This window comes from Cucurbita maxima, unplaced genomic scaffold (assembly GCF_002738345.1).
Source record: "Cucurbita maxima cultivar Rimu unplaced genomic scaffold, Cmax_1.0 Cma_Scf00004, whole genome shotgun sequence".
Taxonomy (NCBI): domain Eukaryota; kingdom Viridiplantae; phylum Streptophyta; class Magnoliopsida; order Cucurbitales; family Cucurbitaceae; genus Cucurbita; species Cucurbita maxima.
The window spans coordinates 1,535,114-1,556,478 of NW_019272020.1; the positions used below are offsets into that span (position 1 = coordinate 1,535,114).

Consider the following 21,365-nt stretch of genomic DNA (forward strand, 5'->3'; position numbering starts at 1 on the left):
CTACACAGAGGTTTTCACACCCTTATAAAAAAAAATGAATAATGTTTTGTTTTCCTCCCAACCGATGTGGGATCTCATCGTAACCATACTATTGCGGGAATATGTAAAATGTTCGATGTCTTACAAGTGGTATTAGAGTTACGATGGAATTATATTATAAAAAGGATAAAATAATATAGCTGTCAAGATATTTCGATGGTCTTTATCTCTTTCGAGTGATATCAGAGTCATGTCCATAAATTAAGTACCGAGGGTGGGAAGAATCGTCCGTAATTTTGTTCTTTCCCCTATTTAAAAAAAACAAGTGTGTGGGTTGCCATTTCATTTGTCAACAGGGCTATCATTTTCTATGCTTTTTTTATATCACATCACACTCTCTTATTGTTCCTTTAACTTAAAAAAATAATTCCTTTATCGTTTTCTAAAACTATAATTTAACTTTGTACTTTGTTATATTACGTCATTATTTGTCTGTCAATATATATATTTTTTACTTTTTTTAAACAAATATCTTAATTTCAATCATTTAAAATTTTAATTTAGTTCATATGCTATAATTAACTGATGTGTATTATACTTTGATTGTAGAAATAGTTTTTTTTAACATCCCGTTCGATGATAAAAGTTCCACATCGGTTAATTTAGGAAATGATCATGGGTTTATAAGTGAGGAATACTAACTTCATTGGTTTGAGGCCTTTTGAGAAGCCAAAGCAAAGCCATGAGAGCTTATGCTCAAAGGGGACAATATCATACCATTGTGAAGAGTCGTGTTCGTCTAACATGGTATCAGAGTCATGCCCTAAACTTAGTCGTGCTAATATATTGACAAATCCTCGAATGTCGAACAAAGGATTGAGTCGTGTTCGTCTAACATGGTATCAGAGCCATGCCTTAAACTTAGCCGTGCCAATATATTGGCAAATCCTCGAATGTCGAACAAAGGACTCAAAAAAGAAAAAAATGACTAAGACTCCAAAGGAGTCAAGCCTCGATTAAGAGGAGGCGTACTTTGTTCGAGGGGAGGTGTTGGATGATCATGAGTTTATAAGTGAGGAGTACTAACTCTATTGGTTTGGCCTTTTGGAAAGCCCAAAGCAAAGTATGAGAGCATACCATTGTGGAGAGTCTGTTCGTCTAACACATCCAAACAAAATATTAACTATTTTTATTAAATTAATTAACTTTAAAAGGTATTTTAATTTTAAAAATATTAATGAAAATTTAGAAATACATTTTATTAATAATGACGGTCAAGAACTATAAGAAATATATATTTTTAAAAAATTTTCAAAAAAAGTTTCAGGGTCTTGTTATTTTCTAACATAAATAGAGGAGTTAGAGGTATTTTATATAATTTAATCTAAATAAATAATTTCAAATTATCGCGAAAAATGGAGTAGTTGGTGTGGATGCGGTGAGAAATTGGGGTGCTGGGAAACCGCGCCGCGGAAAACTTGCGTAACACGTATGCGTCCAAATGCGCACAAATCTAAATTATAAAAACCCTACTAGAGTTTATCAAAAAAAGGGAAATTAATATAAATTTGTAAATTTGATGAGGTGTCTCAATCTTGAAAATAATGCCCTAAACTTTATTCCATTTTTTTTTAACCTTATATGCCGTTATAATCCAACAAAAAGCAATAAAAATCTTTAAAAAAAAAAAAAACTCAATTCATTCAATAAATCAAATTTTGCGTAAAAAACGAACATTTAATAACTCTTTTTAAAAAATAAATAAACCACTTAATATCTATTCAAATATTATATTAATGATGGATATGGTCAGTCTTGTTTTTCTAAATATTATATTAATATCATTAAAATATTAGAAGCAAAAAGGAAATTTATGATTATTTATTAAAAAAAAAAAAAGTTTATGATGAAGTTCGTCGTTTAGCGTAATGGCTGAATTGAAAGTTCTGGCATCCTTACATGTGCAAAGATGACAAGGCTGGCAATTTTCATGTGAGGCCAACAGTCACTATATAAAGAAAGGGAAGGTTTGATTATCAAAATTAATAATTAAAAAAATGCAACTAACTTTTCATTGAGTATAAAGATCATACCACTGATGTTCAAGCAATTTTCACCTGCATTTGTGTACGTCATCTACACCAAACGCACTTCTCAGAACATTGGAATGTAGTGAATTCCAAGTACCTACAATGATGCCACACGCCAAAGCTTGCTGCGCATGTTTTGCGGCCAATCGATGAGCTTCCAAAACTTTGTCATCTCCAAGGAGATTTCTGAGAGCCTCTGCAAGGTCCAGTTTTCCATGAACCTGAATCAGCTGAATATAAGTGAGATTTCATACTAAAGACCAGTCAGCAATGGTCAAGGAAGAAAGTTCAGATCTTTTAAGAAACATTTGTTTTGCTACTTTCTACAGCTACGTCAGGAAGAGCCAAGTTCAATATTAAAATAACATAGCCATTGTTTCGGAGATTTGTAATGAGTTGTAGTCTGAGCCCCATTGGTAATTTTAAATTTTTTTAGAAAAATAACAGCATTTCATTGAACTAATCAAATATATAAAAGAAGGGGAGGAAGTTACATAGACCTTCCCAATTGTCTAAGAAATCAGCAGTACAATTACCAAGTGATAACTATCACCTTTAGTTTCTTATAGAAGCAGGCATCGACATATTTACCCTGATGGAGAATGGTGGAAAATTTCACACCAACTATTCATATGAACCCGTCATCAAACCAGAAGAACTATCATCCAAAATCAAATTAACCGGCATTTGAAGGCCGTATCAAGATCTTAAAGTTAAAATCCCGACAGTTAATACTTGGAGTCTTGGACTAATATGAGATGTCGTCAGGGATAGATGACCAAACTTGAAATATTCCAATGACTCAAAGAAAACGCCCAATATCTGAATCCAAGCCAGAGAATTCCTTTCAGAGAAATAAAAGGGAAATGTAAAGAGGTAAAATATTTTCTGTTCACCTGCAAAACTGACATTGGATTAAACTGCTGCATTTTAGCCACCATGCTTGAGAAATGGGCAATATATGGACCTGGCAGAGGAAAAGGAACAAGTCCCTGAGAACAGGACATTCAAGGATGATGAGTACAGATCATAAAGACAACGGCAGCAAATACTCACCAGTCAAAACAGCACAACCAGCTGCAGCAGCTTCTGATATGTTGTGACCAGCAAGACCAGGCAAGAAGGATCCTCCAACCACAGCAATGGAAGTTATTCCATACAAATATCTTAGTTCACCTAAATTGCACGTGGAAATCACATTAGAAGATTTATCCAAAAGTAACCAATACATCCCTCCTAAGCTTTGAAATTAACAGTACAAGATCCAGAAAATATATTTATTCCTTGGGCCCACAAAATCAGATGATAAGATTTGACTGTGGCATGCCATTGATGTTAAAGTTACTCTGAAATGTACAGTTGCTGATTTACAAGAAATTCATCACAATTGTAGTTAAATGCACCTTTTAAGAATTCTCAGTTTCAATCGGTGCCTCTTAAAAGATGTCGCTAAGTTCCTATAAGAATGTTCCTCAATGAATTTCTGGAAGGAGATTTTTCAAAATCCTTAATTTGGTATATATGGTGAGAAAGAAATGGTAGCATTTACCGTTCAAGCAATTAGTTTCCTCAATTACCCTTTTTGCATTTCTACTTTTGATGGAAAATACCTTTGTTACCAAAACATAAAGAAAGATAGTGTATATATTATGTGTCTCATTCATTATGGGTCACCATCCTATCTGAAAAACTTGACCAGAGGTTTTCCCTCTAAAGCTATGGACATGACCCTCTATTCAGTACAATAATTAACAAAGCTCATAGACTATATCTTTATATACCTAGTATCTTAGAAGCTCACTTCTAAAGAGAGAGAATGAATTCAAGTAAACATTCGAATGAAACACCATATGGTATCGATATTGCATACCTAATGTGTCTACAACATACACATTCGTTCCTGATGTGATGTTTTCACCTTGAGATCTCAAAGCTACATTCTGCCCTTCTTTCTGCATTTCCTGTGCTAATTAAAATGGCAATACCAAAATCAAACCTGGAGCTAATCGTCAAAATAGAGCCCCACATATGTCAAAGGTTATACTGACGAAGAAAATTAACAAGTAAAATTCCAGTCTCGTATAGTTGTTTGACATAGAACGGTCATTTATAGATATTCCATTACCAAACCTTTTGCTTGAAATATAGTCGTTGATCAAAGAGTTAATTTAAGGATTTTTTTCCCGCATCAAGTATCTTTCACATGACTCACCAGCATATTTAACTTTGGAAAACTCTTTGAGGGCATAAACATCTCAAAGAAAATGAATGAAAAAACCCCCACATTATATTTAATGATCGAAGTAATTGGTGAGACTGACAAGACTTAGTAACAGGAGCTATCAGACATAACTGTATCTTTCATAAAAGATTGTCTAATTATCATTATCAATACTGTGTAAAAAGCACAAACACAAAGTATAAGAAACCTACTAGAGCAATCTCTTTTCCATGCATTGGATGTCGAGGAACAATAATAGTGACTATATTTGGGTGTGCTTCTAAGAGCATTTTGTGAACTTCAAGTATAACTGCAGAATGAGAAACGTAACCAATATTAATTTCATTACAGGGCATTAAAATTCATTTCTATGTTCTGTTACAGCAATGCATGATTTTGCCACACGCAATCAACTCACCTATTTGGATCTCCAAAACAAAAAACTAATGTTCCAAGATACCGCTATCGAACTATTCAACTATGCACTTACCATCATAATAGAGTTCAACATCAAGAAATATTAACTCGAGAGAGATTGCATAAAGCAAACAATATGTCAAATTTAAAACACACATCAAAGTGTAAATTGCAAAAGCATTTGCGGCATTTCTCTATGGATGCAAAAGCTAAGGGGAAATAACTTGCTCTTTAGCAGATTTGAACAAGAAAATCACAGAAATGCCACAGCATCAAAACTAACATTAGAAGTAGTTATGCATGCATAACTTGATTTTATGGGAGAAAATAAAATATAGGAGAAATTAACCTTCTTCTTCGCCTCTATGTATGGATGAGGCCATCCAAACTTGTCTTTGGGCCAATTGTGCTCTTAGATCTTCAACCTTTTTTATCTCTGCCACTGACATTCCAATATCTTCAACGGCTGAAAAGAAAATCAAAATCCAACAGTAATTTATAGTTCAAATAGCAAAAGCACGCTGATCAAATTCAGTGAAAGTAATAGTGAAAATAATGTGGTTTGATTTTTTTATTAAAAAGGTGATTACACCGATCCCATTCTTGTCCAATAACAGTTGACAAACCGACTGTGCATTCATTACATAAAACATAATTTTTGTTCCACCATATTAAAAGAAAAAGGTTGATTATGTACCAAATTTCAGATCACCAGCAAAACTGATGATCGGTGGTGGAGCCTGCAGTAGCTGGAACCGGATGGCCTGTAGGTTGCTCTAAAACAAAAAACAAGATAAATGACCCAATTAAAAAAAAAAAAAAACAGTTATAATAAGGAAAGTGTGAAGGTCCATACCAATGGGAGAATCAATGAGAACTTTGATAGCATTAAAGAAATCAGGGGAATAAACACTGGAATTGACCAATGCTTAAAAGACGTAGCTGACATCCTAGCATTTAACAATGCCATAGTAATCTGAAGAGAGTAAGAGCGAATGTAAAAATCACACGCATCAATACCAAATTTGACTTTCTGAGTAGAATCATTTAAAATAGAATAAATATTATTAAAATAAAACGATTCCATGATCAAGATAATCATGTCTAAATGACAAGACACAACTTACACCATGCTGTGAAGCACCCAAGATAAGATTAGGCCAAAGTTCACTCTCCATCAGAATAATAACTTTAGGTTTCCAATGTGCAATGAAAGTGTCTATGGCAGCAGCTGTATCAAGTGGGGCAAACTGATTTGTACAAAAAAATGTGAATACCATGGAAAGTAAATCTGGATAGCCTAGGGCATGTCAAAACCACAAAGTACAAAAATGATTAGTTTTAAGAAAGGGAAAATATGTCACCTACGAGAGAGAGAGAGAGAGAGAGAGAGAGAGAGAAGAATTTAATATTTTGGATTATTATACTTTGAAGTTATTGTGTACTGAGCGTCAAACAACTAGGAAAATAATTGAAACCAAGAAGTTTTGATACATGGCAAGAAATATTCTCACCGATCTGGATCACATTTAGATATTAAGAATGACTTAGTTGTAAACATAATCATGCTTTGACAAATCGAACTTCTTAAGAACAGTCAATGGGTAAACATGGGATAAATTTGAGGATTTATAGGTTTTGTGCTTAAGCAATATCACGGCATTCCTCTTGGCCCTACATCCGATAATTCTCCAAGAAAAGAAAACAGTCAACAGACAGCAACTCTATGTGCCCAAGAAAAAAAATGTTCTTCATCATACATCAAACTGAAGTGTTAACCACTCCACCGAAAACATGTGGTATCACAAAATCGGAAGATATGTTTTAGAAAAATACAGAGGGATAGTTCATAAACATAAAGGACCAGCATTACATACATCGTTTCAGATCTCTATTATGGAAAGAAAATTGATCCAACAACACTTTCGGTTAAGAGAGGGAATGTAAAAGGAGTACCTGATATATGACACCGGTAGGAAGACAATTCTTCACTACCTGACTGCACAAGAAGAAAATATAATTACGTCGTCTTACAGACTTTTCATGTTCCCTTTTATGTATAGCTACATAATTCTGTCCAGAAACGATACTAGTGTACCTATTTTCAGCTAAGCTTATAATTCCACCATGAAATCAGGTCGGATTTCTCCGTGAGAAATGTCTAGAAAGTAAGCACTCGCTCGTTTACAGAAAAGAAGAACTAACAATGTTAAAACTTAAAAAGAAAATCAAATAACATCGATTCTTACAAGGCAGAATAAGTGGTTGTTGTCATCAAAATGTTCAAATCAGGCCTCCTCAGAATGCATTGCTTGATTATAGGAATCGTAGCCAAACTTTCTCCTGCACAACGCAGTATGGTTAATTCCGAATTTCTCTGTCTGGAGAAGGAAATGGTATGGTAATAGAGAACGAACCTAAAGAGACGGCGTGAAACCAGAGAAGCGGACCGGGAGGGCGAGCATGGGAAGGGCGACCAAGACGCTCCGGCCATCGGAGAGGGTGCTCGAGGCCACGAAGCACTCGCCATCGGAGATGAAGATACAGCAATGGCGACAGTCCGTAGCTCAACGCTCTATATACCTTGTAAAGTATCTTCCCCTTCGTTGCCGCCATTCTTCCGGTCTGCTACAAGAATCCGTGCCGGTAATCGAGAGAGAACGACAGGTTGATTCAACACAAACATGGGCCCTTATGGGCCGTTAAGTTGGCCCATATCACCTCCTTGGCCCAAGTCACATGAGCCTTTAAATGAACTCCATTAGATTCAAACAGAACCAAAACAGGGAAGAGAAAAAATGGAAGATGAGAACACGGCCAACGGTTCTTCCCCTAAGATCTTCGCTTCACTGGAACCAATCATTGAAGAATCACTACTGGAAGATACCTGGAAAAACTCGATGCCAAATTATATGGCGGTGGCTCCGTCGACGCCAATATCAATTATACCGACAACAACCGAAGACTGGGATGCTTTTTTTGCCGCGCCACCGCCGCCTTCTCCAAAACGACTACGAATAAGCAATGACATTCTTGCTTCAATGGGTACGCAAAGATCTTCAGAAAGCTTCATTCTTTCGTGTTTGGTTATATCAAGAACTAAAATTTCTTCAGAAAAGATGGTTCTTTTGAAGGCGAAATAGCTTTGTCCAGCGACAACTTAAAACAAAATATAATCCACATTTACCCCGGCCAGGTAAGAACTACAATCAAATGTTCTTTTCAAATCTTGAACTTTAATCTGAGATCAGATCAAAACTCCAAAAGTGAAAGTAAAGGTAACAATATCGGCTAGCGTGAACTTTAGCAATTATAAATAGTGTCAAAGACAGATATAGAACAATGTGTCAATGAGTAGTCTGAATCCTTAAAAGGGGTGGACACGAGGTGATGTATTAGTAAGATACTGAATCTCGAACGAGTGTCAGGGGTGTTACATTTAATCGGTCTTTTTCTACTTCTATTGGGTATTGCAGGACATTGTGGAAAAAATCATGTCATTCTGTAAAGAGGGTCATCGGGTAGCTACAGTTTTGAGTGCCGATGCCGAAGCGACAGTTTCAAGTGCCACCCTTCGTGGACCTGCAAGCGAAGTCGCGTTGGAGGTAATCAAGGGGCAAATTAAACTCATGAATTTTCTTGGAAAAAGATGAACCAATTTCGATTTTGTGTAGGGTCGGTTCGAAATACTGTCATTAACAGGGAGGTTTGTAGCTAGTGAATGCGAAAGCGCAGGCAACGGTGGAGCAGGAGGCCGCCTTCACTTAACAGTGTCGATGGTTTTGCAGGACGCGAAGGTCATCGGAGGCACTGTCGTTGGTCCATTAATGGCGGCTACACGCATGCATGTTCGTATACATTGTCTATGACATGTTTGAGAATGCTCTGTTTAAAAGCACTTCCATTTGCTACTCATTTTTTGCAGGTTGTGATTGGAACATTGGACCCAGTTCCATATAAACCAAAGGCAGAGATCAATTTAAACATAACACCACCGTCGTCATCATCTTCTAGCTAGAATTTTTTGAACAGCTTTTTAGATGATGTTTTTTTTTTTTCTTTTGTGAATCTTGTATTATAAAAAAATTTCTTGAATTTTTAACGAAAATTGAGAATTTCTTAATTTTACTCTTCGTTCAAGCTATAGCCTTCAGCATCGTCGGAGCCAGCACCTTCGTTTCTTCTTCTTGATCGGAATCCGCCATGGCCGCCGCCCCTCTCAACTTCTCTTAATGCTCACAACTTCTCCCTTTAATATGTATTTTATGGAACAAACACAGACATTTATTTTGAATGCTTACAAAAGGCGTTGACTATACATGTTCTAGATTAATAGGCTTAGAAAGTCCCAACCTACCAAAAGTCAATTAAACTATTTCATGTAAATTTTTTAGCACTATATATTATATTAACAAATACCGTATACAACTGGAGAGAACATCAGCTCATTTCAATAGTAGGACATATAATATAAAGATTTGAATATTTGATAGCTTCAACTTTAAGGTAAATTCATGATGACTTATTCTTTTGTAATATGTGCGATATAAAATTAATATATTCTACCGTAAAGATATATTTTTTTTTATTATATAGTTTTTAATTTTCATATTTTTATGATATAAGCATGATTTCAAAACCCTTCATAAAAATCCACTTCTAATAAATGATTCTGAAAAATAATAATAATATTTATTTTTGAAAAATATGAAATATTGTTAAGATAAATATGGTTTAGAATCAAAAGATTAGAGGTTGAGCCACAAGCAAAAGAATATTTTTTGTTTCCAAAAATAAACCACTAGTCCCTCCAATTAATTATTCAATTTTAGTTTTTTTTTTATTTTAATTTTTTGTGGTAAAATTGGTTAAAAGTTTAAATGTATTCCTAAAATACCTATAAAATTTTAAAATAATAATAATATAATTTATTTTTATTATTTTTTTTTTGTAGGGTCAATATATGAATAAAAACAATAAAGGTATTTATGAATTTTTAAAGTTTATTAAAGAGACGTTTGAAAATTGAAAAAGTATTTTTGAAATAATTTTAAAAGTTTAAAGTATTTTTAAATAATAAAAAATTGTATTATTTAAAAATTTGAAAGTGTATTTTTATTAATTCAACCATATTTTAAAAAGTAATTAAAATGTTTGTGTGGTCTACATCGACGTGTGGCGCAAGATAAAAAACCTAAACACAAATCGAACGGCTGAAATTATCCAAAGGAATCGACTAATACGAGGCGTCTGTCATTTCACAGATTTGCAATCAACCGCAACTCTCACAGCTGCTCCTCTGTTGCTCCTCATTTTTGTTCATCTAAGTTTTGAGCTCACTGCAAATGGCTACAATCCAATCCGTCAAGGCCAGGCAAATCTTCGACAGCCGTGGGAATCCCACCGTTGAGGTACTCCTCTTTATCCTCCCTCCACTTCTTCTTCCACTTCACATCGCCTATTTGTCTTCTCCGCTGCCATTTCTTATCTTATCTTATCTTATCTTCCTTTCCACTTTTCAACATCTTCCCTTAAACCTCCCTCCTATCAGTGGTGCGTCGTTAGATGTGCTAGTTTTCTGGTTGATTTTAACGACTAACGAGTTTTACTATTTTTCTTTGAACTTGATCTTCTATTTCTGTTTATAAATTTGAAATCAGGGTGAGATTGTTGAATTCTTGTTTTTCATTTTTGTGTTAATTGTTGTAGGTCGATATTGTGTTGTCTGATGGAACCTTGGCCAGAGCAGCTGTTCCTAGCGGTGCATCTACTGGTAAGTTGTTCTTATTCTTCTCCCACTTCGTAGTATTCATGCTTTGATTTCATTAAGGAAATATGTTTCGATCTGTCTGATAAATTTAGCTGATGCGGATACCTAATCTCTGTCACAATATCTTACCCTCAAAGGTGTGAATAAATATCAAAATATTATTACTCAACGGAGGTAATACAGGAATAACAGGGATAACAGGGATACAGGGCCTTCCACTCTCTTCTTTTTTCTTTTTATTTTTTGAAGTTTCTGCCACCCTTATACCTTTATCTCTAAAATTTTGAGTCAATGCCTTGGTAGTTGTCTCTCCATCTGACATTTCTTTTTCTACCTTTCTGATACATCAAAATTCCTGGTCTTCACTTCTTGATCTAAGGCCTTTGCTTTCCTTGATCTTCACTTCTTGATCAAGGCCCTTTCTTTCCTTGGTCTTCACTTCTTGATCAAGGCCCTTGCTTTCCTTGGTCTCGTCATCCGAACTGAGGATTCTAACGAGTTCTTGTCATCCATCTCATTACCTTGTTCTCTTTCACCAACCAAACTGTCTTCCAATTTGTCACCTTCGCCAGCCACAACATCACCTTCATCCTTAGTACAATTCCCCAAATCAATCGATACATCCCGACTTTCTGATAAACCAGCATCATCCCTGCAAGCTTCTCTCTCTTTAGCTACATCCATGCTCTTATCCAACAACTCAGCCTCTACCACAACACTGCCTTTCTAAACTTGGTTTAGATTCTCACTTTCAGCAGCGCCCCCAGAAGCTTCCCGATCGGCCTTCAAGTCAAACAAATTTGTAGTTTGATCCAAATCTTCGGAGATGAGGAAAACGTCAGCCTCAGAGGAAAGGAAAGGACCGTCAAGATTGCCAAAGGTTAGCTCGAAATCATCATTTTCATTGAATCCCAAATCCAAGGCCGTGAAATAAACAGAAGGGTCACCAGGGGCAGCAAAATTGGCATCGGAGTAAAAAAAGAGTGCAGAGACGAAATTTGGAGAGAATCAAATTCAGAAGCGCAAGTAGTTGAATTAGAATTTTGATCACCTGCAGAGACATCATCTTGATATACGGCTGAAGTCACGTGGCATCGGAGTAAAAAAAGAGTGCAGAGACGAAATTTGGAGAGAATCAAATTCAGAAGCGCAAGTAGTTGAATTAGAATTTTGATCACCTATAGAGACATCATCTTGATATACGGTTGAAGTCACGTTGGTTGGTTGATCAAGAACCTCAGTGGTTAAGCAATATTCCCAAATTGAATCTGAAGAATTCTTACTTTCATGTACAACATTTGCTTCTGATTCCTGGATTTTGACTCGGCAATTCGGCTTAATATGGCTTGGCTTTCCGCAACGATCACACACCACTTTTGCCCGACAATCTCGTTTAAAGTGGCCTGGTTTTCCACACCTGTAACAAGCTTTAAATGGGTAACAAGCTTTAAATGGCTTTGACTCCTCACTTTTGAATTGATTCCCATTGCTAGAGGAAGACTTTGAATGAAAATTCTGTCTCTTTTGATCTTTGACATACAACACATCTTCTGACTTTCGGGAAAATTCATTTGACATACAACACATCTTCTGACTTTCGGGGAAACTCGTTGCTGTTGGTCATTTTCTTAATCAGGGCTTCCTGATTAGAAAGAAGGTTCTCTAGTTCAATTACTGTAGGCTGATTTGCCCACCCTTGTATTGAGGAAACAAAGGACATGAACTCTTTTCGTAATCCACGAATAAGATAACGCCGTAATCGATCCTCACTCACTGGTTCCTCAACATCTAATTCTAAAATTTCATAACACAGATTTTTCACTTTCAAAAAATATTCTTCAACAGAAAAATTACCTTGAGTTACATAGCTAGTTCTTTCTATAGAAATTGCAGTCGTGCGATATTTTTCGTAGTAACTTTTGAAGTGTATCCCATACTTGCTTTGGTGACTTTAAATGACGAATATGATCAATATACTCCTTGCTAATCAAGGTTCGCAAGGTAAATAAGGCTTTTCCGCCTTTGATTTTCCATTGTTGACGTAATTTTGCATTCTGTGGAGTATCAGTTGGAATTTCTGTGTCATCACATTCAATTAAATCCCACAAGTCTTGCTCTTGGAGATAAGCTTCCATGCATAACTTCCAATAACTATAGTTATTGCCAACCAGCTTTTCCATAGCTATACCCATAGAAGTACTTCCACCATTCATCTCGTTGAGTAATAATATCAAACCGTACCAACTGTCACAATATCTCACGCTCAAAGGTGTGAATAAATATCAAAATATTATTACTCAACGAAGGTAATACATGGACAACGGAAATAATGAACTGTTTATTCTGGCTTAGTAAAACTAAGCCAAGGGCTCCTATTTAAACAAAAATAAATCCTATAAATAGCTCCTACAAAAACTCTACTGAAATAACTATTCCTCTTAATAACGAGGCTTAACACCTTTGACTAATTTCATCTAAAATAAGTTTCACTAATCTTGACAATCTCTTCTTCCCAAAGGTATTTACGAGGCACTTGAGTTGAGAGATGGAGGTTCTGACTACCTGGGGAAAGGTGTTTTGAAGGTAATCATCGATCATTTAGATTTCGATGCAGTTAGTGTTTTATACCTAACTCTTTACTTGGCTTTTTATGTAGGCTGTCGAGAATGTCAATGCAATTATTGGCCCTGCATTGGTTGGAAAGGTTCGTTCATTGGCATCCTTGTGCACTAATTCTCTAAACGTTTTGTTCAACCAAGCTTTACCCTGTCTTTTATGTAGTATTTGTTTTTATTCTATATGTTAACGACAGTTTTTTCGAATTCTCTTTGCAGGACCCAACTGAGCAGGTCCAGATTGACAACTTCATGGTTCAACAACTCGATGGAACTGTTAACGAGTGGGGGTGGTGCAAGCAAAAGGTATTGATTGGATTTCCCTTATCGATGTAGTGTTCTACATGTTACCCATTATTGTTTTAAACAAAAAAAAAAAAAAACAAAACCGAGTCGATCTTTATAAATGATGTGTCTTTCAATTTTCAGCTTGGAGCAAATGCCATCCTCGCAGTGTCTCTTGCTGTCTGCAAAGCTGGAGCTAGCGTGAAGAAAATTCCTCTGTACAAGGTACTTTAGTGTAAAGTTTGGGGAAAAAAAAAGTGTTGCTAAAGGTGTTCGTGTCCCTTGCCAAAAGCTGTTGACGAGAAATCCTCTAATAACGGAACAACAACGACTAGTTTCTTGATTTTTTTTTTTTTTTTTTTTTTTTTTTTTTTTTTTTTTTTTTTTTTTTTTTTTTTTTTTTTTTTTTTTTTTTTTTTTTTTTTTTTTTTTTTTTTTTTTGAGTTCTCGTGTCTTTTCCCGGTCACTGCTGGGATGTGAACAAAATTTTCTTGCGTCGTTTTCTAGACAGTAGAGAAATGGAGATCAGTAAATAATGTTGTTTTTCAAATCATCAGAGACTAGTCTGCATAAGTGACTCTAGAAGATGTATTACTGTATTACTTGTGATGGGTAAGATGTGTCGATATTCATATACCAGTTTATTTTTGATGCAGCACATCGCCAACCTTGCTGGTAACAAGAGCTTGGTTCTGCCTGTTCCTGCATTCAATGTCATTAACGGAGGATCACATGCAGGAAACAAGCTTGCAATGCAGGCATGCTTTATTGATCTTGACCTTTTCGCATCTATTTCTGTATGTATAAACATATCTAGATTGTTGCTAACATATCATATCTACAGGAGTTCATGATTCTACCAGTTGGAGCTTCTTCATTCAAAGAGGCCATGAAGATGGGGGTGGAAGTGTACCACAATTTGAAGGTTGACCATAGTTTTTTCCCCCTCCCCATTGCTTTTAATTATTAGGAGATCTTTTCCTCCGAGAGGGTTGGGTCGGGGTTATATTCATGCATCAACATAAGGCTACTACAACGAGCAATGTGGTTTATTCATCAAATTTAAAAAATGTTTGGATCTATTCTCTTTTCTAGGGATTTTCCTTCAAAGATTGATGTTAATACTTGCAATATTGTTTTGTGGGCTTCTTTTTTGTATGCCCATATATTCTTTATTTTTCGCATTTCAAAGCCAAAAAAAAAAAGGATCACGTATCACTATTATTTTCAAGTTCATAGCTTTTATGTAATGTTTATGTGCATAATTGCAGTCTGTCATCAAGAAGAAGTATGGACAAGATGCAACAAACGTTGGTGATGAAGGTGGATTTGCTCCTAACATTCAGGTATACATGTAAAGTAGCACGTTGTCGCTTCATTTGTTTAAATATATTCTTTTTATTACCCTTTCATTTATCTATTTACATCTTTGCTTGTCATATTCACCAGGAGAACAAGGAAGGTCTTGAATTGCTCAAAACTGCAATTGCCAAAGCTGGTTACACTAGCCAGGTTAGTTTCTTCCCCTTTCACTGTTCTTGGTGGACTATCCATTATCAGGAGATTCACAGGACTGTTTCTGTTAGGTTGTTATTGGAATGGATGTTGCTGCATCTGAATTTTATGGATCAGACAAGACCTACGATTTGAACTTCAAAGAAGAGGTAGGTTTTCATTTACCATATAGTTGTGCAAATCTTTTCTCCTTTTGAAGCTGATTTACTGCTAATTCAAGTTGTTCCAAAGTTCATAATGCAGCACTAAGTTATATGGCTTTACACGTATGAATTTTGATGCAGAACAATGATGGCTCACAGAAGATCTCAGGAGATGCTCTGAAGGACCTCTACAAGTCTTTTGCCTCCGAATATCCTATTGTCTCGATTGAAGACCCATTCGACCAAGATGACTGGGAGCACTACTCGAAGATGACCAGTGAAATAGGAGAAAAGGTTCAAATTGTGGGAGATGATCTCTTGGTTACCAACCCGAAGGTATACGATTTGGGCTCGAACCCTTTTTTGAATTCCTTTCCCTATAGATTGTTAATAGTTTACTTCTCTGTTTTTCCTTACCCACAGAGGGTGGAGAAGGCAATCAAGGAAAAAACTTGCAATGCCCTTCTTCTCAAGGTTAACCAAATTGGATCTGTTACTGAGAGTATCGAGGCTGTAAAAATGTCAAAACGTGCCGGTTGGGGAGTTATGGCCAGCCACCGAAGGTTCGGATTTCCTAATCCTACCGTTTGGTTTCATAGAAATATTACAAGTTTTAGTGAGTAATAGAATTGAGTTCTACTTGGTCGCAGTGGAGAGACAGAGGATACTTTCATTGCTGATCTATCTGTTGGTTTGGCGACGGTATTTTTCATACTTCAATATGATCTCGAAACCTTACATATCACAATCTTTAATCGATCTCGTCCATCTACTGATTTAACTCCCTACTTCTATTGCAGGGTCAAATTAAAACTGGTGCTCCATGCAGATCAGAACGTCTTGCCAAATACAACCAGGTTGATATCATCGTCTAGACTAGACACATTCCCTTAGCTCATTGTCTGTGTTCTGAATTCTGTTTGTTCTGATTCTGTGTTGTCTATTTTCACCTATGCGCAGCTGTTGCGTATCGAAGAGGAGCTTGGCTCAGCTGCAGTATATGCTGGAGCAAACTTCCGCAAGCCCGTTGAACCGTACTAGATGACGCTGGACGAGTGGTGAAGGTTGTGGATCCATCTCATTAACTCCGTGAACAAGTGTTGGTTGTGAGACTGGTTGTTTTGTTGTACTCAGAGAATCCCCTTTTCCCTTGAATAATTTCAGAACATTTTTGTTCTGAGAGGTTGAACAATAGTTCCGAGAAGCTAGGAAGACATGATGATATCTGTCATGATATTTGTAGCATAGCTTTGATTTTCAAAGAATGAATGAATGCCCTTTTAATTCTTAGATTGCTGCGATGCTCTCTCTATCTCTTTTAATGGCATTACAGAACATAGCAAAAAGAAACAATACGACCTCTTCATAAGAAGAAAAGGACTGTTCTTGATGTCTTATTTATTGTTACTTTTGAAGTTATACAACATAAATTGTGATTTACATCTTTATATTTGGTAGTGATAACCTATCATGTAATCGTTAACTTTACATATCTATTAAAAACATTTTACAAATAAATTTCAAAATTTAGTAATAAATATTTAATCTGTATGTTGAAGTCATCCCCTTAACCTCATTTTTAAAAATGATTGTGGGGTTCGAACCCACGCGCACCTATGTGTGGAAAATTTTAAGTCTTCCTTCTTAACCTCTCGAGCATATCAGCTATTTGATTTGAGAGAATTTTTTTAATTAAATAAATATTATTTTTCATCACTAAAAACCTAATCGATAAAACCAGATCCGGAGGAGAAGAACAGCAGAACTTTGCCGGTCTCGAGCAAAAGAAAATGGCGGAACATTTGGCTTCAATTTTCGGAACGGAAAAGGATAGGGTTAACTGCCCCTTCTACTTCAAGATTGGAGCCTGTAGACATGGAGATCGGTGCTCTCGGCTTCACACCAAGCCCAGCATCAGCCCTACACTTCTCCTCTCTAATATGTATCAGAGACCTGACATGATCACCCCCGGTGTTGACCCTCAGGGCCAAGCCCTTGATCCGCGCAAGGTTCAAGACCACTTCGAGGTCTGAGATTTTTGCTTTTCATTGATTTACATTTATTTTTTTGGATTTTGAAACTTCTTTTTCCCTAAACTTGCATCTTCTCAATGCCGAAACGTCTGGAATGCAGGACTTTTATGAAGATCTATTCGAGGAGCTGAGCAAATATGGAGATCTCGAAAGCTTAAATATTTGTGATAATTTGGCTGACCATATGGTATATTGATATCGACTTCTTAAATTGAAAGGTGTATTTGGATCTGTGTTACTGACTAGTTTGGTTTTAAATCCTTGGACAGGTGGGCAATGTCTATGTTCAGTTTAGGGAAGAAGAACAAGCTGCAAATGCGCTTCAGAATCTTAATGGGCGCTTTTATGCAGGTTTTATGTCTTATACTTTCCTTTCCCCTTATGGGTTTTCTATTTACGATGAAATCAATCTTGTGGATTCTATATGAGTACACTTTGGGTTGCTCAGTGGTACGATGGTCGAAAGATTTATAGTGAGTTTTGAGCCCGGGACACTCAGTGTAATGAATATTCTTGATTGTGATAAAATGCGAATTCCTTCTATTTAAGTATTTCTAATATGACTTAATGAACTTATTTTGGATTCTTGGTTCAAATCAAGGATTTATCACTTAAACTTTTCATTATTGGGAATCTCTTCATCATATTTCCTGGATTATCACTACTCTAACTGTTAGACGAGGAAATAAAAGTTCTAAAAGCTCCATGTACATCTGTGATTGGATGATTCAGCACTGATAATGTAGTCAAATATTTACGAGTCCGATATGCAATTTTGGAAATCAATAACGACCTTGCAAGTTTGGTTTGGAAGTTTGATGGAGTTTTCCCAAAGGTAAACTGTAAAAACTTGGACCAACTAACTCTATTTTGCAAGAATATATATACGGCTTTTATTATTATACCAGCGGATATACACTTCGTCAATGGTTGCTAAAAGGAAAAAAAATGATTCCTACATACTTTTGATTATTTGTTTGTGCCTAAGATGGCCCGGATATGTAGTTACTTGGTCTTGTTTTTCAAATTTGTGGTAGGTCGACCCATCATTGTTGACTTCTCTCCTGTGACGGATTTTCGAGAAGCTACTTGCAGGCAATATGAGGAAAATGTATGTAATCGTGGTGGCTATTGCAACTTTATGCATCTGAAGAAGATAAGCAGGTATATCATCACATCAGCATGATTCTTTAGTTTCCTCTGAAAAAGAATTAGCTGGCTACTGATCCATATTCTCTTTGTTGTAATTGTCCATGTACTTTTAGAGAGTTGAGAAGGCGTTTATTTGGGAGGAGCAGACGCAGGCGTAGCCGAAGCCAAAGCCAAAGTCGAAGCCCCCACAGGCATCATGGACATGATGACCGTCCCCATGGTGGTCGTGGACGTGGACCTAGTAGAAGAGATGGAGACAAGGACCCTCGGTATCATGATAGAAGCAGGAGGCCTAGAAGCCGTAGCCCTAGGCATAGAGGGGGACGGAGTAGGAGCCCTGGAGGGAGGAGGAATAGAAGTCCGGTGAGGGAAAGTAGTGCTGAAAGAAGGGCTAAGATTGAACAGTGGAACAGGGACAGGGAAACGGCAGATAATGGTAGTGGTCACCAGGATGTCAAGGATGATGGTGGTAGCAATGGCCTTGTACAAAATGATGATGAATTTGATCCTTCTAAGCAGTACTAGAGAAAATCTTGGATGCTGTTGCTTGCCTGAAAGGAACATTGCTGGTTTGCTTCTGCCCTTCTATTGATTCAATATAGGTGCCATAGTAGAATACTGTACCCTTTATAAAACAGCCCATTTTTTAAAAGAAGTAGCTCACTGCCCATTTCCACTGTGCAGGTGGAGGACAGGTTCCCTGTCACGTGTTAATGAATGTGAATTCCAGTTTTGTTAACCTCTTCTCTTTCACCCCAAAAAAGAAATTAAGTAGTATAGAAATAGTCGTTAGTGAGCAAGTCATTAAGAAAATTCAACAATATTCCATACCATTGTTTAATTGGTCACAGCTATCCCTATCCATTCTTCCTTTTGTCTTTTCTTTGTTCCTTGGTTTTAAACTCTACCTACGTTCACCTCAGTCGGAAATGCATTTCCACCATATTTATGGGAATTACATGATAAAATAAATCCTGGTATTAGCTAAAAGTAGGACGTGTATGTGTAGCGCTTAAGTTGCATAAGTCTCGAGGAAAGATATCTGAAAACCATTTTTAGTTTTTCTTTCCTTTTTCCTATTTTTTAAACCTTCTGTGCATCACTTTTATATAAAGAGGAAAACCAAAATCTCAGAACCAGCCTTCATGTTTGCTGATGCTTACCTCTTTCTTAAATATACTGGTCAATCTGTATAATGTAAATACGTTGGTATTTATCATATTATTTTCTAGCCCCCAAAATTTACTCATCCGAACTGGTATTTCCTTATACTTGTTATCTTGAGATCTGGTTTACTTTTTTAGACTAGTATTTTTCTCAAAAATTTCAACTTCCTGTTGATATTGAACTAGAACTTGTTGTCGGTCTAATTGGAAGTTTTTATCCCGTCCATGCTCCCATCCTAGAATTAGAAGCACTTGTGGTTATGGTTTTTTTACTATTTGTCTATGTTTATTGAATTTTCTTTTATCTTTCTTACATACGCTGCGAGTTTTGCAGGTTCAGGTTTTCCTGCTTTCCCAAATACTTCTTAGGCAGCTTACCATCGTATTCATAATACAGGTCTGGCTGTTATCTGGAGGATTTGCAGGATTTGATGTGATGTTTCGTTGGAAACATGAAGGAAGCTTCTCTCTACAACTTCTGTAATGCTGAAAAATGTATGTCCTCGTAAGGTTGATTTCCCTATTCCATAATCAAGCAAGTTTTAAGGATTTATGAGACAGAAGTAGATGTAATTTCACTTTCTTGTTTTGAATTGTTTTGTATTTCCAACATTAATTGATGTTTTCGTAGAGAAATACTATGGAGCTGCCATTGAAAATAATTTAAGTTTGTTTTGGTTGGCGAATACACCTGGGATTTCTCATTTTGCTTGTATTGTCCCGAGTCTTTTCATGTGTTTATTTTGAATGGGAATATAGTAGACCTTTCTGATGATTTAGTTTTTAGTTTTTGAAAATTTTGCTGGTTTCTCACAATTTCTTGGCTAAATTTCAAATTTCAAATACATTGGTCATGAGAATTTAGATTCTCAAACCATTTATGTAGTGGCTTACAATCTAACAATGCACTTACACATGATCTTCAACAATGATGATGAGGATGGATCAACATGAATTCATGGTTTTTCAATAAAAGATAAAGATAAGCAGGAGAAATCCATTTACTCATTTTACACATGCTTTTGTCTAATATGTCCGCATAAAATTCTATCATTGTGAGTGGAGATAGCTTCGATAGCCAGATTGCATCTTGCAGCTAGCAAGTTGACTAGAACAAAAGTGTAAGACAGGTAAGGCAAATGATAAGTAGATAAAATACTGAAAGTTAGCTTGTCTCCTAAGCTTGACAACAAAGTCGTCTTAGATTGCTATCTCTTAACCAGAAAAAGGGAACACTGGTGAAGCATGCTGCCCTGAGGACACCGTTGCTGAGTCTCGGGGGTTCGATGTCATTCCAAATGTGAGTTTTAATAACGTAAACAACAAAACATAAAACATGGGGTCGAAAACTACAGCCCCCAGCTTCTGCTTGGGTGGGCGCCGACCACTTCAGGCCAAAATGTTATGAGAGGCGTAGGAAACAAGTTATAAAGTAGATAGCTTCCACACTCATCCAATCGGCAGGGACAAGTTCCCATGTGGTTAACCAAACCCCTCATTTTCACCGCCATAGTGTGAACCAAACTCCTATTTCAATCTCGTTTTAGTGTTTCGGCCTTTCTTGGATTTTATTTTTAAATTTATAATTTAGTGTTTACTATTATAATAATAGTAGCAGTAGTCTCTATTCAATGATCCCTTTAATCCCAACCCAAAGTTTGACTAAAGTGTTGTACGTAATTACCAACCATTGACTTCACTTTTGTCTCATTCCTTTCTTTCTTCTTGGTTGGAGAGAAAACAAAGAAATCTCTCTCTAATAGATGCATGCATTTTAAAATCATTTTAATAACGATTAGGAGTGGATTTGATTTGAGTGTTTTTATTAATTTCTTATGGTTTTAAATTTATAAAATAAAATATCAACTTGAGGTAAGTTAAGTTTTGATTAGAGAGAGGGTTTAGGAAAAAAGTTTTTTAAAAATGCAAATTAATGGTATTTAAAAAATTAATAATGAAAAAAAATCTACATTTAAAAA

At 36.1% G+C, this 21,365-nt stretch overlaps 4 protein-coding genes across 10 annotated transcripts; 3 read left to right on the plus strand and 1 right to left on the minus strand.

Annotated features, from left to right (window-relative positions):
- Positions 1–1,883: 1,883 nt before the first annotated feature.
- On the minus strand, positions 1,884–7,344 carry LOC111478779 (probable 3-deoxy-D-manno-octulosonic acid transferase, mitochondrial). 5 transcript variants are annotated; one of them, XM_023123232.1, is made up of 13 exons: positions 7,125–7,344; positions 6,957–7,050; positions 6,664–6,706; positions 5,835–5,957; positions 5,564–5,683; positions 5,405–5,483; positions 5,057–5,173; positions 4,503–4,600; positions 3,940–4,030; positions 3,126–3,245; positions 2,966–3,036; positions 2,097–2,290; positions 1,884–1,987 (listed from the first exon to the last, which is right to left on the minus strand). In XM_023123232.1, exons 1-13 carry the CDS (start codon positions 7,321–7,323, stop codon positions 1,900–1,902), a joined length of 1,437 nt encoding a protein of 478 aa, XP_022979000.1. In that variant the 5' UTR covers positions 7,324–7,344; the 3' UTR covers positions 1,884–1,899. The 5 variants fall into 5 exon arrangements, 4 of the variants coding, with proteins under 4 accessions (XP_022979000.1, XP_022978999.1, XP_022979001.1 ...); XM_023123231.1 differs by having other exon boundaries at positions 2,097–2,299; XM_023123233.1 differs by having other exon boundaries at positions 1,970–1,987; positions 2,073–2,299.
- A 161-nt stretch (positions 7,345–7,505) lies between these two features.
- LOC111477635 (AT-hook motif nuclear-localized protein 2-like) lies at positions 7,506–8,725 on the plus strand. Its single transcript, XM_023121499.1, has 5 exons — positions 7,506–7,752; positions 7,827–7,903; positions 8,184–8,312; positions 8,382–8,555; positions 8,633–8,725. Exons 1-5 carry the CDS (start codon positions 7,506–7,508, stop codon positions 8,723–8,725), a joined length of 720 nt encoding a protein of 239 aa, XP_022977267.1.
- A 1,232-nt stretch (positions 8,726–9,957) lies between these two features.
- On the plus strand, positions 9,958–16,425 carry LOC111477992 (enolase). Its single transcript, XM_023122033.1, has 16 exons — positions 9,958–10,118; positions 10,417–10,480; positions 12,996–13,060; positions 13,134–13,181; positions 13,312–13,398; positions 13,522–13,602; positions 14,034–14,135; positions 14,222–14,302; positions 14,649–14,723; positions 14,827–14,889; positions 14,964–15,041; positions 15,177–15,371; positions 15,459–15,598; positions 15,686–15,737; positions 15,836–15,892; positions 15,996–16,425. Exons 1-16 carry the CDS (start codon positions 10,053–10,055, stop codon positions 16,074–16,076), a joined length of 1,335 nt encoding a protein of 444 aa, XP_022977801.1. The 5' UTR covers positions 9,958–10,052; the 3' UTR covers positions 16,077–16,425.
- A 351-nt stretch (positions 16,426–16,776) lies between these two features.
- Positions 16,777–20,098, plus strand: LOC111477980 (splicing factor U2af small subunit B-like). Of its 3 annotated transcripts, none has more exons than XR_002717377.1 (6): positions 16,777–17,062; positions 17,169–17,255; positions 17,338–17,419; positions 18,106–18,232; positions 18,334–18,822; positions 18,905–20,098. XR_002717377.1 is itself a non-coding variant. In XM_023122018.1 (6 exons), exons 1-5 carry the CDS (start codon positions 16,826–16,828, stop codon positions 18,743–18,745), a joined length of 945 nt encoding a protein of 314 aa, XP_022977786.1. In that variant the 5' UTR covers positions 16,778–16,825; the 3' UTR covers positions 18,746–18,789; positions 18,905–20,098. The 3 variants fall into 3 exon arrangements, 2 of the variants coding, with proteins under 2 accessions (XP_022977786.1, XP_022977787.1); XM_023122018.1 differs by having other exon boundaries at positions 16,778–17,062; positions 18,334–18,789; XM_023122019.1 differs by having other exon boundaries at positions 16,778–17,062; positions 18,334–18,789; positions 19,784–20,098.
- Positions 20,099–21,365: the final 1,267 nt, after the last annotated feature.

What these genes read in the sequence shown, in the direction of transcription:
- LOC111478779 (XM_023123231.1), bottom strand. Translation starts at nt 7,323, where the DNA reads ATGGCGGCAACGAAGGGGAAGATACTTTACAAGGTATATAGAGCGTTG. An exon ending in GTTTCACGCCGTCTCTTTAG is followed by an intron (nt 7,051 to 7,124) that starts GTTCGTTCTCTA and finishes TGCGTTGTGCAG; the next exon opens with GAGAAAGTTTGGCTACGATT. An exon ending in ATCCAATGTCAGTTTTGCAG is followed by an intron (nt 2,300 to 2,965) that starts GTGAACAGAAAA and finishes ACTTATATTCAG; the next exon opens with CTGATTCAGGTTCATGGAAA.
- LOC111477635 (XM_023121499.1), top strand. Translation starts at nt 7,506, where the DNA reads ATGGAAGATGAGAACACGGCCAACGGTTCTTCCCCTAAGATCTTCGCT. An exon ending in TCCACATTTACCCCGGCCAG is followed by an intron (nt 7,904 to 8,183) that starts GTAAGAACTACA and finishes TGGGTATTGCAG; the next exon opens with GACATTGTGGAAAAAATCAT. An exon ending in TGGCGGCTACACGCATGCAT is followed by an intron (nt 8,556 to 8,632) that starts GTTCGTATACAT and finishes CATTTTTTGCAG; the next exon opens with GTTGTGATTGGAACATTGGA.
- LOC111477992 (XM_023122033.1), top strand. Translation starts at nt 10,053, where the DNA reads ATGGCTACAATCCAATCCGTCAAGGCCAGGCAAATCTTCGACAGCCGT. An exon ending in AAGTGTACCACAATTTGAAG is followed by an intron (nt 14,303 to 14,648) that starts GTTGACCATAGT and finishes GCATAATTGCAG; the next exon opens with TCTGTCATCAAGAAGAAGTA. An exon ending in AAGCTGGTTACACTAGCCAG is followed by an intron (nt 14,890 to 14,963) that starts GTTAGTTTCTTC and finishes TGTTTCTGTTAG; the next exon opens with GTTGTTATTGGAATGGATGT.
- LOC111477980 (XM_023122018.1), top strand. Translation starts at nt 16,826, where the DNA reads ATGGCGGAACATTTGGCTTCAATTTTCGGAACGGAAAAGGATAGGGTT. An exon ending in ATAATTTGGCTGACCATATG is followed by an intron (nt 17,256 to 17,337) that starts GTATATTGATAT and finishes ATCCTTGGACAG; the next exon opens with GTGGGCAATGTCTATGTTCA. An exon ending in CATCTGAAGAAGATAAGCAG is followed by an intron (nt 18,233 to 18,333) that starts GTATATCATCAC and finishes ATGTACTTTTAG; the next exon opens with AGAGTTGAGAAGGCGTTTAT.